Genomic DNA, 15,954 nt, shown 5'->3' on the forward strand with positions numbered 1-15,954 from the left:
ACTATATATATGGCATTGACAGTGTGTGTCTCGATTCACTAATCTCTCCATTCATTTTCCATGGTACAATCTGCTCTCAGTCCTGTGCCCCTGCAACACACAAGTCCAGCTTGGTTGGGTTTTTTTGTTTGTTTGTTTTCTAAGGGGAAAAAAAAAAAACCCAAATATCTTAATTAAATTAATTAAATGTACAAACACCATAGGGTTTCATACTGAATAAATAGGGCTAATTAGACCCGGTGGCAAGTCTGAGTCACGAGTTTGTCTCAGCCTCGGCATTGTCTCAGGTTAGGATACGGTCCAAGGGCTCCCACTTATTATTGTACTTATTATTATTATTACTAATAAAATCTAATGTATGGTCCGCACGCCTTCAGAGTTCCGGTACATCTCCTCATCGTCAGACTCAGAAGTGGTTCCACTGCTGGAAGGGGTGTGGAGGTGACTGGGGACCCCACTGGGCTGGCAAACGTACCACTCATTGAGGTTGGTCACTTGAGGGGACAGAGTGCTCGAGCGACTCCTGGCTGGGTCCAGCACAGGGGACAAGGGGGCACCCACTGGAGTCCCCACCGATGAGTAGCCCAGGGCTCCTGGAGAGGGTGGTGGGGACTTGCAGTGAATCTTCATGTGCTTCCTCAGCGAGCTCGGGTGGGTGTAGGATTTGTCACAGCCTCGGATCTTGCAGTAGTAGGGCTTGTCGCTGGTGTGGACGTGGGAATGTTTCTTTCGGTCACTGCTGTTGGCAAACTTCCTGTCACAGCCATCAAATTCACATTTGAAAGGCTTTTCCCCTGCAATAAAACATAGGAAAGGTTAACAAGTGCTTTTCAGAGACCTCTCACTTGAGAGAGAAATCTTAGAGCAGACATGAGCGTGCATCTTCCCATCCTCTTGAAGACCAACTCCCAGCCTAACTCCTAATTCCCATGTTCCAGGATGCAACAGGGAAGGGATACTGGGGGGATGGGCCTGGTGTCCCCTGGCCTGGAGGCTCTTCTTGGACCTGGGCTTGCTAGAGGCTGGATGTCAACCCCGAAGTACCATAGGGGTCGAGATGAGAATGGCTAGAGCATGGTCCAGGCTCTAACACTGAAATCCAGCTAGGACCCAGATTCCCACATCCTTGTTCCCCTCAGGGTCTATACACACAAAAATTCAAGCCGATCCCCTGTCAAGATAAATGCTGATAAAATACTTGCAAAGCCACAGCTTGGGTGAAGACCGTAAGAAAAAGAGAAAAAAGATAAACACGCATTCTCAATTAAAAGTAAACTGGGGGTGATGCAGTAAAATTATAATAATGGCATTTTGTTTCAGAGTGTTCCCCAGGATTTCACTGATGGGAAAGGAAAGGAAATACACCAAAATCCTGTTCTCTCCAGAAATAAAGACATCTGTGAAAAACATGATCCCACCACTAGATTTTTTACAAGCCTAGCTGGGCAGAGAATAGGCTGTTGCCCTCTTCGTTCTACCAGCTTTCCTCACAACTTGCTGGGCAGTTGAGACCCTAGAGGAACAGAACCTTAACAAACGTTAATAAAGACTACAAGCCTCAGCCAGAACCTGGCATCCCCTGATGGCATAAGCAGACTTCTTATTCTAACATTGTTTAATAATCAAAAAAGATCAACTGTTTACCAGAGTCTTTGGACCCATTGCCCCTTTAAGCTGCCCTATCCACCCCAGGAGCACAGGGCCTTTCAACACAAGGCCCCAGGTCCAGGTAGTAGAAATGCTCAGTAAGACAAGATATCCAGCCACACTACACCTCGGTATTAAAAAGCAGAAACAGGAAGACAGCAGGTAACAGTATGAATTTTCCCCCTCACCTTAGTATCCATGAACTTGATGTATTTGAGTCCATAACTGAACATGTTATCTCATACATATTGTGGTATAATAAATATATTCCTTATCTTTAAATGATTTTAAAAATAGTTGAATTTCTCTACATTTCAGCAGCTACTCTGGTGACACACAAGGTATGGTCTTTTCCTTGGTTTTTGACAATTTATTTTTTAAAAAGCCAAACAACTATTAAGACAGCTTAGTGTACATAAATTTCTGTGGTGGACTTTCCTGTACAAATATTTCAGTGTAATTTCCTCTTTCTTAATTTCATCAATGCTAACTGCTTCAATGCCAGAGTACGTTAGCACATCTGAAAGTATTCAGATGCCTGGAATATAACTTATACTACCTGGAAATATTGTTTAAAAACAAAATTAAATATTATCATTTAATATTTATAATATATTTATATTATTTAATATACCTCCTGCCTTGGGCCATAAAGAGAGGGAAAAACACAACATAATGCAATGATAATCACAACCTTTAAAAATTCTCTGTAGAGAGGCTGCAACGCAAACAGTTAATCGAGTTTTATCAAAACACTGGTTATCTGTCCTGATTTCTACATTCCACTTTAAGTTGGATAATACTAATTTAATGTAGCGTTCTTCCAAAAAAAATTATAATCAGCTTTTCTTCAACATGGAGGTTTAAGTAATTTTATTCACCCTATGCAAATGTGCAATGTTGCTTTTTAGACTTCTCATGTTTCTGCACAAGCTAAGTATCTCGGATTGTGCAGAATAAACGGCTTGGACATTGCTGGCTCCACCACTGCACATGTTTAAAGAGAAGCATTAAGAATCAGACCCAGAAAAGGCAGATACGGAGTGGAAAGAAAGGTAGAAATGCAGGGATAAAGGAGACATGGAAGAAGAAAGTAGAAAAAAATGGAAAGGGTGATAGAATTGCCTATTTTATTCAGGGGGGGGGGCTACGTATGGGGAGGGGGGCAGTTAGCAAATTCTCCCTGCCTAGAAAGGGTGAGAGACCCTAGTGTTTACATTTCAGATTCTGACAGAGGGATCACGTCAGAATTTAACTACTTACAGAGTTTTAGAGAGTGAAGGAAGCTACGTGTGAGAACTCGAGTCCAGCCCAGAGGAAGGTTATAAATGGAATTGGGGGCACGTGGGTCAGGAAATGGGCCTTCAGGAGTGGCCGGGGATTATTCCCTTTGATCAAGCCGTTCTGGGATCCCGGGTAACCCCCAAAAAGGGAGAGCGTTGTGATGGGGCAGGGAGTCCGGCCTGGCCTTTCTCTGGACACAGTGCTCAGTGGCTTAGCGGCCCAAAACCCCCGACGCGGGTCTGAGCATCAACGCGAGAGCGCTCGCATCCCTGCCCGAGGGACCCGGCGAGGCCCACGCAGCCGCCGCGAGCCAGGCGGGAATGCAACCTTGCGCACAAGGAACCCGAAAACAAAACAGCCCCGGGTTCCCTCGGCGCCCGGGTCTCCGCCCCCGGCAGCACGCGCGCACGCCCCCTTGGGGCCCGCCCTCGAGGGGGGCGGGAGGCTGCCTGTCCCCGGGGGCCGGAGAGCCGACACCCGGTCAGCTGCCGCGCAGTCAATTTCCAGTTCCTTGCCTGACCCGGGCGGAAACGGCCCTCAGCTCTGGGCAGCCCCCCTGCCCGCCAAAGGAAGATCCATTCCCCTCCGAGGCCTGGAAATGCGGGAAGGGCCAGAGGTCGCGGGCTCCACTTTTAGGGGTTCCCTTTGGGGGCGGCTTCACTTCCCGCGCCCCGCGCGCCCCGCTCACCGCCCCAGGCCCCTGTCCCGTCGGCAAGTGCTGGGCACGGGGGCCAGCAGCTGGCTTAGCGGGCCAGAGAGTTTTTACGAGAGTCTTGCGGGACGCTTCCTTTTGGCAAAATCATTAAGTCGGACTGATCCCGATTAGAAAAGAAAGGGGCTGGCAAACGGAACTCGGGGGGAAACGCGCTCCCAGCCGGTCAGCGGGCCAGTCCGCAGGAGGCCCGTCAGGTACCGGCGACAGAAGCAAGGCCCGGGGCTCCAGCCTCGGGCCCCCGGACCCGGCTTCCCACGCAGATCCCCCTCACCCCCCCCCCCCCCGCCAGTGGCCTCGGCCCCGGCCGCTGGCCAGGCGTTGCAGCCCACGCCCGGCGGCTGCCTCCTCGTCGTCGCCGCCCCGATAAATCAGCCAAGTAATTACTGAATGTAAACTCCAGTTACTTAAGCGTCCTCCGAGGAGTAATATTGTCTGTCCCTATAAATCCCGACTGCGCTCGCGCTCATCAGCGCTTCTGCCCAGCACGCTCGTCCGTTCCAAGGGGCACACGGCCCACAGACGCCGCCCCACGCCCCAGGCCGCGGCCGTGGCACCCTCCTACGGCAGGGCTCGGGGTGGGGGCGGGAGGGCTCCCCAGGGTGCCGGGGGCTCCTCCCAAGTCCCACGGGGGGGTAGGCCCCAACGACCGCGGGAGACTCTGCAGCTCGCCCTGTCCTCCTCCAAGGAGAACCTTCCTTCAAAGGACAGAACCCAATTTCTCCAGCACCCTCTAGGGCATGTGTGATAAACTGTGTGACGGCGCGTGTGAGTATAGGTGTATATGAAGATGTATAAATGAGTATGATTGTGTCATCAGGACATAGGGACGTCCCAGCGATGAGGGAGGGGTGTATGAGGGAATATGGGTGTGTGAAGTTGTTCGTGTGATGTGTGTGTGCACGTGAAGGTGTACTGTGGGGTGTGTAAAGGTGGGCGAGTGTGTGTACGTGTGTGTAGGGGGAAGGTCCCCGGGAGCCCGAGGGCGCATTACTTTCGCATTTTGCACCCCGCCCCGGAGGGACAGGGCCCCCTCTCCCCTCCAGGAGGGGCCACACCGAGCTGGGCCTCGCGGCCCCAATACCGCAGCAAATCCCACGCGCCCCTCGCACGCCCGCTCTTCGGAGCACGGCGACCGCGCGGGGCCTGACATCCGATGGGGAGGGAAGAGCCGCCGGGGCGGCTCCGGCCCTCCTTCCCCATCGCCCTCCCCAAGTTCCCGGGGCCGGGCGGAAGGGGGCTGCCGACCGTCCTGGGCGCCTTCCTGCTCCGGCGGCGGCTGCTTCTGCTCCGGGGCGGCGGCGGCGGCGGCTGGAGCGCGTTGCCGGTCCCGGCGGAGGGGCTGCGGGAGCGCTGGAGACTCCACCGTGTGGGAACCCAGCGCGGGGCCTGTGTGTGCTATCGAATTACTTATTCATAGAAAAAAAGGGGGGAGAGAAAAAAAAGAAGTCACATGTCCGGGTTATACGTATGCGAAGAGAAGCAGCAGAAGGAGGAAAAAATTAAGGCGAGCAGGAGGAGGAGGAAGAGAAGCAGCGGCAGAAGCGGCGGCGGCGCGGGAGGCGGCGGCGGCGGCGCGGCCGGGGACAGACACCCACCTGTATGAGTGCGCTTGTGGATCTTCAGGTTCTCGGAGCGCGCGAAGACCTTGCCGCAGCCCGGGAAGGGGCAGGGGAAGGGCTTCTCGCCGGTGTGCACGCGGATGTGGTTGATGAGCTTGTATTTGGCCTTGAAGGGCTTGCCCTCGCGCGGACAGTCCTCCCAGAAGCAGACGTGGCTGCTTTGCTCGGGGCCGCCCACGTGCTCCACCGTGACGTGGTTCACCAGCTCGTGCATGGTGCCGAAAGTTTTGGAGCAGGGCTTGGCGCCGCCGGCCGGGGGCGGGGGCGGCGGCGGCCCGGCCAGCTCCTCGGGGTCGATCCACTTGCAGATGAGCTCCTGCTTGATTGGCTGCCGCATGTAGCGCAGGAAGGCCCCGGCCGCCCCTGGGAGGTGGGGGTGGTGCTGGTGCGGGTGCTGCGCGGGCGCGGGCGGCGGTGGCGGCGCCGGGGGCGGCGCGTGGTGTTGCAGGTGGGGCCCGGGTCCGGCCGCCGCGGCAGCAGCCGCCGCCGCCAGGTTCAGGTTTAAGTTCACTGCTCCGTAGCCATGCAGGGCGGCGGCTGCAGCGGCCGCCACCGCACCGTAGTGCGCATCCCCCGAGCGCGGCGCGAAGGGCGGCTCCCCGCGGCCGTACAGCTCAGCCGCCGCGGCTGCCGCCGCTGCCGCCAGCCCCAGGCGCATCTGGCCGTTGAGCGGGTGCGGGTGGCCGCCGGGGCCTCCCGGCGTGTCGTGCAGCGAGGGAAAGAGCGCCGGGCCCCCGCCGCCGCTGCCGTCCGGGCCAGCGTAGGTGCCGCTGGCCGAGATGAACATGCCGGCCGAGTGGGGAGGCGGGGCCGAGTGCTGGGGGGAGCCGGTGCCGGACCGCTGCTCCCCTCCGAGCGGGGCCCCGTGCATGGCCGCCGCGGGGGCCGTGGCGGAAAGGTCCCTCCGGAGGACGAAGTCCCTGCTGTGGCCTTTGCCGCTGCTGCCGCCGCCGCCACTGTTGGTGGTGGTGTAGCCCGAGAGGCCAGGAGGAGGGGGAGGGGGTGAAGGGGAGGGAGGAAGAGGAGGGGCTGGGGGCGGGGGCGCGGGCGCGGAGGACTGCACGCTACCGCTACCCCCGCCGCCAGGGTAGGTGCCGGCGCCCGGGTGCGTGACCGAGGCTGCAGCGCGGGCGGTGGCCGCTGGGGCATCGGGCTGTGCCGGGGGCGCCTGGGAGGGAGGGCTGAGGCCGAGCGCGCTCGCCTGGGCCATGTGCTCGGGTCCGAGCGGAGTGATGGCCACGCCGGGGTCAGCGCCCAGGTCCCGAGGGCGGAGGTGCCCGGCTGCGGCGCGGAGTTGGGAGTGGGCGGGCGCGCTGGCCAGCGCCGGGAAGCCTGTCATATTCTGAAGTGGCCTGGCCTGAGCCGTTGCCAAATCCGCTAATCTCAGCGCTGGCGGGTTCCTCTTGCTCAAAGGGGTCTCCATCAGAACTACACAATCAGACTCACAGACCCTCACTGGGGGGACTTTTTTCCCTCTGCCCGCCTTCAGAAACATGTATATGTTAGGCGCTCTTTAACTTCTTTGTCCTGGCCTCCTAACTCTGCTTATTCCCGTTCCCACTCTGTCCTCCAGCGATTGGCAGAGCGAACACCACATTTGAGCTGCGCAGTGGGACCGAGATTTTGGAAATAGCAAGGGTGGGATTGGAGGGAGCCGCGTGATTGGCAGCAGCCGCGGCTGACCGATTGGCTCCCTTTCAGGCTCAGCGGGCATCCGCCCCTGTGCTGGCGGCCGCCTTCGCTTTCGCTTCGCGCCCCTTCCTCTCCCTGAGCCCTGCGTCCCCGCCTCCCCGGGGATTCCCAAGTTGCACTTGCAGAAAGTTTGCGCTGGGCCTGCGCGCGCAGCGCCCCGCGTTCCCATGACGCGCCTTGCGGTGAACGTGCGCCGGCACGCGGCCGAAGGGCGCCTGGAGGCTCTGGGCTGGGGACCCCCCGGGGAGCAAAAGGCGGGGGGAGCCCCCAAATTCAAAAGCCTTCGCTCACTGCATGCAGCGTCCCTTCCCTTGGAAGAGCTCCGAGCTGCTGACTGGGGGAGGAGGGTGAACAGATGTATGCCCGTCATCCTACTCGTAGAGGTGATACTAGAAACTTCTTATTTGGGAAGGACAGTCAATCTGCCGAGCGCTCACAGAGGGCGCACAGACAGTAGACGGAATGAGGAAGGATATTAAAATCCTATTGGTTGCAAAACACCAGGTGAAGTCAAAATAAATCTTTCCCAGAAGGAACCGTTTTACCTCGACTTTTTAGCTCATGGGATCCTTTTCAACATGGTTCAAAGGAGTTGGCTCGAAGTGTAATCTCACTGCGCATCGGTTCTAGATCTGCCACTTCCAATTAGATCTACCGGGGGCAAAAAACATCGGGCAGCGATTCTAACTTTGCTTCTCGGAGATAACAGTGGCAGGGCAGGCCAAACAGCATCTCTCCAGAGGGAAGCGGCTAAATAAACGATATCCTTTAAGCAGTTCTCCTTCCGGTCCAGAACGCACTCCACATGGGTGCCTCAGTTTCTTTGAAAGGACCACAAGTTAGAATTGATCCAATAAAATAATCATTTTATTGGATCAGTATCTTTGCGATTTATATGCTGATAGAATGACCTTTTATCCTGTTATTTTCTAATAAGCTCATCTAGCAGGAGAGATGTTTTACTTGAAAACCATAAAAACTGACTTCAAAAAAAAAGTGAGCCCCATCCCTTTCAAGCGAGTTGCTATCAAATCTTTTTAAAAAGAGAAATAGGTCCTTGCATCACTTTGGGGGGGGGAGAAATGTGACATCCCTCACACTTTAGGGTCCTTACTGCCCCAGAGTGTCACTTCAGCTTTAACAAGAAAACACCTTAAAATTTTGCCATGTTCCATGATGCTCAAAAATTAAGCTCAGGGTTTTTAATTTTTATTTTGCTGCCCTAAATAAAATTATTTGGAAAAAAAAAGGATAATGACTAAAAGGTGTTTTTTTTTTTCCCTTTGGGATACAGTAAAACATGTTACCAACTTAATTCGTTTGCTGTCCAAGTTTTTTTTTTTTTTTTTTTTTAAAGACTACATAAAGCCATCATCTGCGAGATCGTCCTGAGAAGTGGTAAGAATTATTTTCAAAAGAGCTGACTGGATAGCCCATTTACACTGGTGCTAACAATGTTTAACAAGGAATTTCCCTGTGAGCCTTGGGAATGTCATTTCTCTTATAAAACTGACAAGCAAACAAAGAAAATAGTACAATCAAATTTCAAATGGGCATTTTCTTTTAGTTTCAATGAAGCTCAAATACGGGGAAATAAGAGAGGCATTAGTGCAAAAACAACGAAAAGTTTTTAATAAACAACAGTGACAAAATCCACATCTGTATTTGGAGAGGAAGAGTCCTTCCACAATTTTCAAAGACTTAAAATGTCTCAAGCCACCTAGGCAAGGTGGAAGGAGGACTGTGTCATCTCTATGAATGCTTTATGGAGAAAGCATCATATGTGGAATTGTCACCACTGTCTTCATTTCCTCTCAGAACATTTCAAATATTTCCTTTATTTGAATTTTTTAGCAATAATCATCAATACTTCCATAATGGCAGCTTTGCGTTCAATCCTGCAGGTTATAAGTTCAAAACAAAACAAAACAGAAAGAATGAATAAAGAAAGAAGAAAATAAACCCAACCTAGCCTTTAATATACCCTGTTGAGCATTTTTATTGTGCAATAAAATGGGTACCTCCACCTCCTTCAAAATAGCTTTTCCTCAAAATTATAACTGCTTTGTTTTATTGAATTGCTGAAATTTAATGGTTTAATGGGTGAAGGCATGAAGGAAAGGCTGTAAAAATGTGAATAATTGTGCAGCAGAGCCGTGCGGAATCTGGAACCCGCCTCCTTGTACAACTCTTGTTAAACACAGCGTGATATGTATCTGTCATCTATTTAATATGTCTTAATTCAAATATAGCTCCCTGATCAATTTCTTTTTATGGAAGCTTTAAAAAAGAAAGACTTTTTAAGGAAATGTTAGAGATTTGAGTAGCGATTAGAAAGAGAGAGATTTACAAAGTTGTTTAATGAATATTTGCAAATTTATGACCAAACTCCGACCCTAAAAAGATAATTGACTCAGGTAATCGACTTGAGATGCTAATTCTTAAAAGAAAGAACTGGGAGCAAAATTTCAATCAACACCAATAAGGCGCCAATAAACCGCCTGCCAATTAAACCTGAGAATAGGCCTAGCTAGATGGTCATCAGGAAGGCTCGCAGTGGATTTCCGGATTGCCTTTCTTTATAAAAGAGCTTTTTATTTTGTAGACGCGCTTTTTGTTATTGTGATGACCCGCCTGACCCCAGGTGCGCTGGTTCTTTTTCAAGCCATTTGGGAGCCAAATCAAAACCCCTTAACATCCCGAGTTTCTAAGGACCCAATAACTGTGTCACACTTCCTAAGTAAATACCAACAGTTTCCAGGACGTTGAAGAAAATAATGAACAGTAGTGTGGGTTTTGTTTTGTTTTTTTGTTGTTGTTTTTTTTTTTTTTAAAGCAGGGGGCTGTAGAAGTCGTTATGCCAGTTCTCCTGTGGATTTAGCCCCGTATTTCCGCGGTGGTGCTGGTCGTTAGGGCGGATCCTCAAAACCCATGCCCTTGTCTGCACTTCTGCAGCGGAGGTGCTTATGTGGGGCAGCAACGTGACAATCCGTGGAAACGCCCTTTGTGGGGTCGACAGGTGCTCCTGGGGGAACATCGATTTCCGGCCTTCTCTGCTGCACCCCGAACCCCAACCGGCTCCCGGCCCCAAACAAAGGCGGGAAGAGGGTGGGGAGGGACAGTAAACGCCGAGCCGGCCCGAACCCGGCGGCCACGCCGCGCTCCGCTGCCAGGAGGCTGCAGAGCCCGGTCTCTGGGGATGCCCTGGCCGGCGCTCACGGCTTCCCGCTGCGCTGAGGGGGGTCTGCGGCTCCCCGGTGCCCTCCGTTCGTCCCTGAACACAGCCAAGTTTCCTTGCGATGGGTGTGGGCAATTAATAAACTCTAAGGGAAGTGAATTGGACATTTCCTGGCTTTTGAGCCTTTGTTTGATTGTTTCGGCAGGCGGGGGGAGGGGGTACGCTGGGGACAGTGAGGTGGACAAGAAAGGAGCTGCGGGACCCACCGAGCTGCCTTTTATTGCCTTTGCAATTGCTTTACGGCTCGTCCGTCCCGCGTGGTTTCCGCAAGGGCGGCCTCCTTGCAGAGGGTGCCCGGCGGGTTTGGAGAGCCTTGTGCCATCTGGGCTGCGCCAGAGGCAGGTTCAAGGGCGGAGAGGGTGCCCCGAGTCACCTGAGGGATCAGAGGACTTTTGTAGTCCAGCCTGAGGGCTCCAGTGGGTGCTCAACTGGGAGGAGGAGGGTAATCAGCTGACAATGAAAGAGGGAGTGGTGAGTCCTCTCTAAAGCCGGGGCGAGGTGAGCAAAGGGGCCCACAAAAACTGCATTTTAGTTGAGCTTTGACATGGCCGGAAGTGATGAGGGCTTTGGGTTCAAGGGCTTTTTCCCAAATCAAGCTCGCCAGGTGGCGACTAGGCAATGAGGTACCCGGCCACCTGCCCGGCTTGCACTCGGCAGGGACCAGATCCCCACCGTCTAGCCCTCACCACTGGTGACCTGACCTCGTGGGACCTGCGACCCAGCCCTGGGGCCTTGGGTGCCAGGAAGCACCGCGCAATTCTCAGCTCTCTGAGAGCTTCTCGGAGGGTTGCCTCTGTTTCCCGCCCTTCTGAGCCCGAGCTGAATCCTCAGACTCCACGGCTATGTGTGAGGCTAAGAGTAACCAAAAATGTGCTTCTTGATAAAGTTTTTGATCCCTGTCCCATGAACATGGACTTAATGAGGATTAAAAACAAAGCAAAACAAAAAAACCCAGAAGCTTGGGTTATGTGACCATAATTGAAACGTTGGGGTTTGTTTGTTCGTTTGTTTTGGACACTCAAGAATTGGACTCATCCCGTTTCCACCTGACCTTAGTGCTTAAAAGCCCTTGAAAAATTATGGCTCTCTTCACTTCCCCACTACGAAAAAATAAGTTGAGTAAAATTGACCTGTCATCAAATATTATCATTTGGTTATCAATCATTTTTACCCTCAGGGATGGGGGTTGTTGGAGAATGGCCTCTGACCCACGTTCAACAATTAAGATTGGTAATTTCTTGGGAAATGTCTAATTGTTGTCTTTTTTAAAATGCCTAGAAGGTCCACACAGGAAGCAGAAACCCCCTTACGTGTTCACAGTTCGTATAACCACCCAATATTTCTTTATGTTGGCTCCAAGATGTGCTTCTCCTCCCCATCATGCTGTATCCTTTAGAATGTTTTTGGATGGGGGATAAAGGAGGAGGAGAGGTTGTGCTTTTATTTTTAATCTCAGATTTTGTGGGTAGTTTCTCCCCGTTCCATACCCCTTCCAATATCTATACTTCAATATTTGAAGAAGCTGTTGAGATAAATCAAATAGTGACACGTTGACGGATTTACTGGTGTAAGCAATATGGTTGACATATGGCATTGTTATTTATGAATGACAGCATAAATTGTATTACAAAGTCTATTGCAATAATACTGCAGTTTATTGGAAAGCTGCTCGCCTGTCACCGGTATTCAGCCTCCCTGGATGTAGTTTTCCTGGGAGCCCAAAGGATAACGGCCCTCAAAATAATTAAACACATTGAAGTAAGCTAATGTCTTCTGTTTTGGGGGTTGTTTTTGTTTTTGCTTTGTTTTACAGCAGTAGAAACTCTCCCATCAGGAAAGGAGACAAAGTAAGGACAGTTAGTCCTCTTACTTTTGCAAAAGCACAACCAACCACTGTCACCTAGAAATGTTGGCTTCTATTTTTTTCTGAGTCCCTAATGACAAATACACAAACATTTGCATCCCTATCACTAAACTGCTAGTGAGCATTTATTTTATATAGACACTTTTTATAAGCCCAGTTACAGAACAGTAAATTTTAACTGTAGAAAGAAGTTCTTTTAGCAGACTAGAGAGGGCCTTATCCTAAATCTCCACCTCCACTAAATCTCCCCCTTCTTAAAAATGGTATTTAAAAGTTACAACATTGGCTGAGATTTTCACGATTTCCCTTTCTTTTACCTCACAGATTTCCCCTTCTTTTACATTACACTTCTTTAAACCTCGGACAAAGATCTTTTGTTCTAGGTGAGTTTGACAGGGGAGGGGTGTCCCCCACCACACATGTGGTCCTTCATGGGTCAGGGGTCGCCCAGCCCAGGAGTGGCTGAGAGGCTGAATCAAAGGTGACCTGCAACTTAATATCCTGTTGATGATCTTGTTGAATTTATGAGTCTGTGATACAGAGGATAGTGCTGAAATCCTGTGAAATCCTTTTTTTTTTTTTTTTTTTTTTGTCCAGTGTATATAGACAGCTGATTCCACATTTTTTCCCTCCCATCTCTTCCCCCATTTCCATCCCTTTCCTTAAGTCCTTAAGAGGAAAATTAAAAGTTTGAGTGGTATGGTCACCGAGTGTTTCTGCTTTCCAATTCAAAGATCACTTTTGTTTGCTTGTTTGTTTTTGGTTTCTCCTGGCCAATGAGATACACCTGTGTGTGTGTGTGTGTGTGAGTATATTGTGTGTGCATTTGCATTGTTTGTATGTATATGTACACAAAATACTCATCATAGTCAACCCTTTACAGAGGCCCACAAACCGCAACAAGGTGTTCAGTGAATGAGTGCCTGGGTATTTGCTGGGATTTTCTGTTTTTTTGAAGACAACCCGAATTCTCTATTACACTGTCATTCTCTCCACTTGCCGGGAAAGGGACGCCAGCCCTGGCACCCAGGGGCCCACCATACAGGGCCATCCACATGCAGCAAAGCCTAGAGTCTCGCTGGCCTAGCCCGGCGCAGGGTCTGTGAGATCTCCAAAGAACAATTTTGGAAAACTTACAAAGAGGGCACACGTTTGCCCGATGGGGACAGTTGTGGGTCCCGAGGGTCTGACCCCGACACGGCGGGCCGTTCTAGAAACCTGTTGAAAAACTGAATTCACTCACAGGATGCGGAACTCAGCTTGGCCGCTTTTTTTCCTTCGGCCAAGGAGCGCAAATGTACTTTTGAGGCAATGACTCTGAAAGCCTTTGCAGGTTTTTTTTTTCTCTCTCTCTCTCTCTCTCTCTCTCTCTCACTCTCTTGCTTTCTCTCTCTCCCCTTTCCTTCCTTTTAAAAAAACAGAACAAAACAAAACTGTGTCTTGAGGCAAAGGTGTTTTGCGGTTTGTAGAGAAATAAAGCGCTTCTAAGAGGGGACGGCGACGTGACTTTGAACTTGGCTCAGCTCCTCCGTGTCGTGCAGAGGGAGGAGAACTGGAGCCCGGAAAGAATAGCCAGGAGGGCCCAGCCCGCAGGGTCTCCGGCGGGAATTAGCTTTCCGCCCCACCACCCGGCCGCGCGGGCCCCGGACCCAGCGCCAGCGAGCGCCCAGCGGCGTCGGCCCGAAACGGGCGCTGCAAAGCGGAATAGAAGCGAAAGGAGAGAATGGGGCGGAGGGGAGAGGGGCAGAGGCGCGCAGCGGGGGCGAGAAAGTGCGGAGGGAGGAGAACTTGAAGAAGTCTGATGGCTTGGGAGAAGGAAGGGAAGTGAGGTTTGGAGATGTGCAAGATCGCTATTCTCACGACCAGTCTCTAAGAGAATATTTTCTTTTGGAAACACTTTTGGAGTAAGCTTTTCCAATTCCCCCGCCGTACATATTGATGAATAAAATAAGCAAGTGTGAAAGGCTGTGCACTGGGCAATTTTATAGATTCACTGTAGCAGGGCAGCCTTCCTGCCTGGAGTCCGTCTCCGTCTCCGTCTCTGTCTCTCAGGTCCCTCTCCGCTTAGGAGGGCAGTTTGGCATTTGCCTCCCCCTCCCCCCGACATAGAGAGAGGTGTGTGGAGAAGAGGAACATTTCCTCCCTTTAGAGAAATCGAGAATTCCCAGCTTTCAGGCAAACTCGCAGGCTTTCAGACAAGATGCCCCGGCCTCCTTCCTTCTCTCCCACCCCCCTCTAGGCAGGGAAGGGGGACAGCGGGAGGGCATAGGGCCCCTTATGCGAGGGGCTGCGGCCCGCTCCGACCTTCAGAGAGAGATCCGCTCCAGCCGGGGAGAGGCTGCCTGTGCCGGCGCGGGAGAGCCCGGTTCGGCCAGCGATCGCCGGCTAGAGTTGTCTTCCCGCGTTTTTGTTGATTGCATTTCAACATGAAATTTTGAAATGCGTGTGGATTATTTTCTCTTACTTGAATTTTATTTCAACTCCCAGAGATTTGTTTAAAGGAAAAAATAAATAAAAAAGCAGTTCCCCACGCTAGCTAGGCGAAGGCGCTGGCCTCAGGCCTTCCATTCACACCTCCGCAGCCTCCGGGCCCGCCGGGCCCTCTCCGGTTACCTCCGGGGCGCAAGCTTTCAGCGGCGGCACAGGAAATGTCCGCAGCGGCCAACCGGGGACCTGGGGGATGGCCGGAGCCCCGGGGCCGCGAGGCAGGCCCCGCGCAGCACAGGGAGCAGCCTCGGGCCCGCCACCGCCTCGGGGGGTGGTCCCCGCTCCTGGAGAAGGGCTGATAAATGTCTTCTAGAAGGTTTAAGCCCTACCGGTATGGAGATTTCTTCTCTGGAGGCTCTGAGCCTGACCCTCGGCCAAACTGCAGCCTGAGCCTTGCTTGGCCGCGCGCCTAGGGCGTCCCCACACCTCCCACCCTACCGTGGCAGAGGCCCTGGCTTCTGGGCATCCACCCGAGGGTGACACCGTCTTTAAACCACTTCCAAACAACCACCTCCCTCGCAGGGGCCGCTGCCCAGTGTTTACAGCCGTAATCACAGGAGGACGCGAGCGGCGGGAGGAGCGGAGAGCGCCGAGCTCCGGCTGGGGGCCGCGGCCGGGGAGGGGGCGGTGTCTGGGTGAGTGTCCGGAGGGTGGGAGGAAGGGGCACGCCTGGCTTTCTCTAGGCCCTCCATCCCGCACCTGTGTTTTCAACACCACAGAACAAGTTGACAAAGTGTGTGTTGGGGGGATGGGCGCGGACAAGGAGCGTGCCAACCGGGCAGGAGACCGGCCCCCGGGCCGCTCCCCGCGGCGCCCTCCAGGGGCGGGGGAGGGCGGGGCGGGAGGCCCGGGTCTGCAGCGGCCCGGCGCGCAGAACCTCCCGCTCCGAGGCCTGGTTGCTAGCCAGGTTCTCGAGCAACCAGGGGTGCCCGCTTTAGGTGCCCGCCGGGAGCGGTTCGGGTCCCCGGGGAATCGGTGGCCTCTACCGAAGGGCGCGAGCGCAGGGTGCCGTCCCCTTCGGGCCCAGCCAAGGGCGCTGTGACCCCGCGGCCCAGGCCCGCGCGATGCGGGCCGCCCGGCTCCGGGGAGCGCCGCGGCCGGCCGGCTGCCACCAACAGCAGCAGCCGGGGAGGCGGGGAGCTGGAGGGGAGCTGGAGGGGCGCTGGGGAGGAGGGGCGGACCGGCCGCGGGGCGGGGGCGCCGGATTGACGGGGCCTCAGCGGCCAATGGCGGCGCCGGGAGGGCGGGCGGGGCGGGAGCCGCCGTTAAAGGGGCGGTGTGAGCGGGAGGCCCGGCCTGAAGCCGGAGGGAAGGAGGGAGACCCGGGCGGGAGGCGCGGGGGCGAGGGGGGAGGGGAGAGGAAAAGGAGGAGACGAAAAATAAAAAATAAAAGGCTGCGGCTTTGGCG

The 15,954-nt window shown here is 53.4% G+C and overlaps 1 protein-coding gene across 1 annotated transcript; it reads right to left on the reverse strand.

Annotated features, from left to right (window-relative positions):
- Positions 1-351: 351 nt before the first annotated feature.
- Positions 352-6,760, reverse strand: ZIC5 (Zic family member 5). Its single transcript, XM_068526862.1, has 2 exons — positions 5,242-6,760; positions 352-794 (listed from the first exon to the last, which is right to left on the reverse strand). Exons 1-2 carry the CDS (start codon positions 6,758-6,760, stop codon positions 352-354), a joined length of 1,962 nt encoding a protein of 653 aa, XP_068382963.1.
- Positions 6,761-15,954: the final 9,194 nt, after the last annotated feature.

Source organism: Eschrichtius robustus, chromosome 18 (assembly GCF_028021215.1).
Source record: "Eschrichtius robustus isolate mEscRob2 chromosome 18, mEscRob2.pri, whole genome shotgun sequence".
Lineage (NCBI taxonomy): Eukaryota > Metazoa > Chordata > Mammalia > Artiodactyla > Eschrichtiidae > Eschrichtius > Eschrichtius robustus.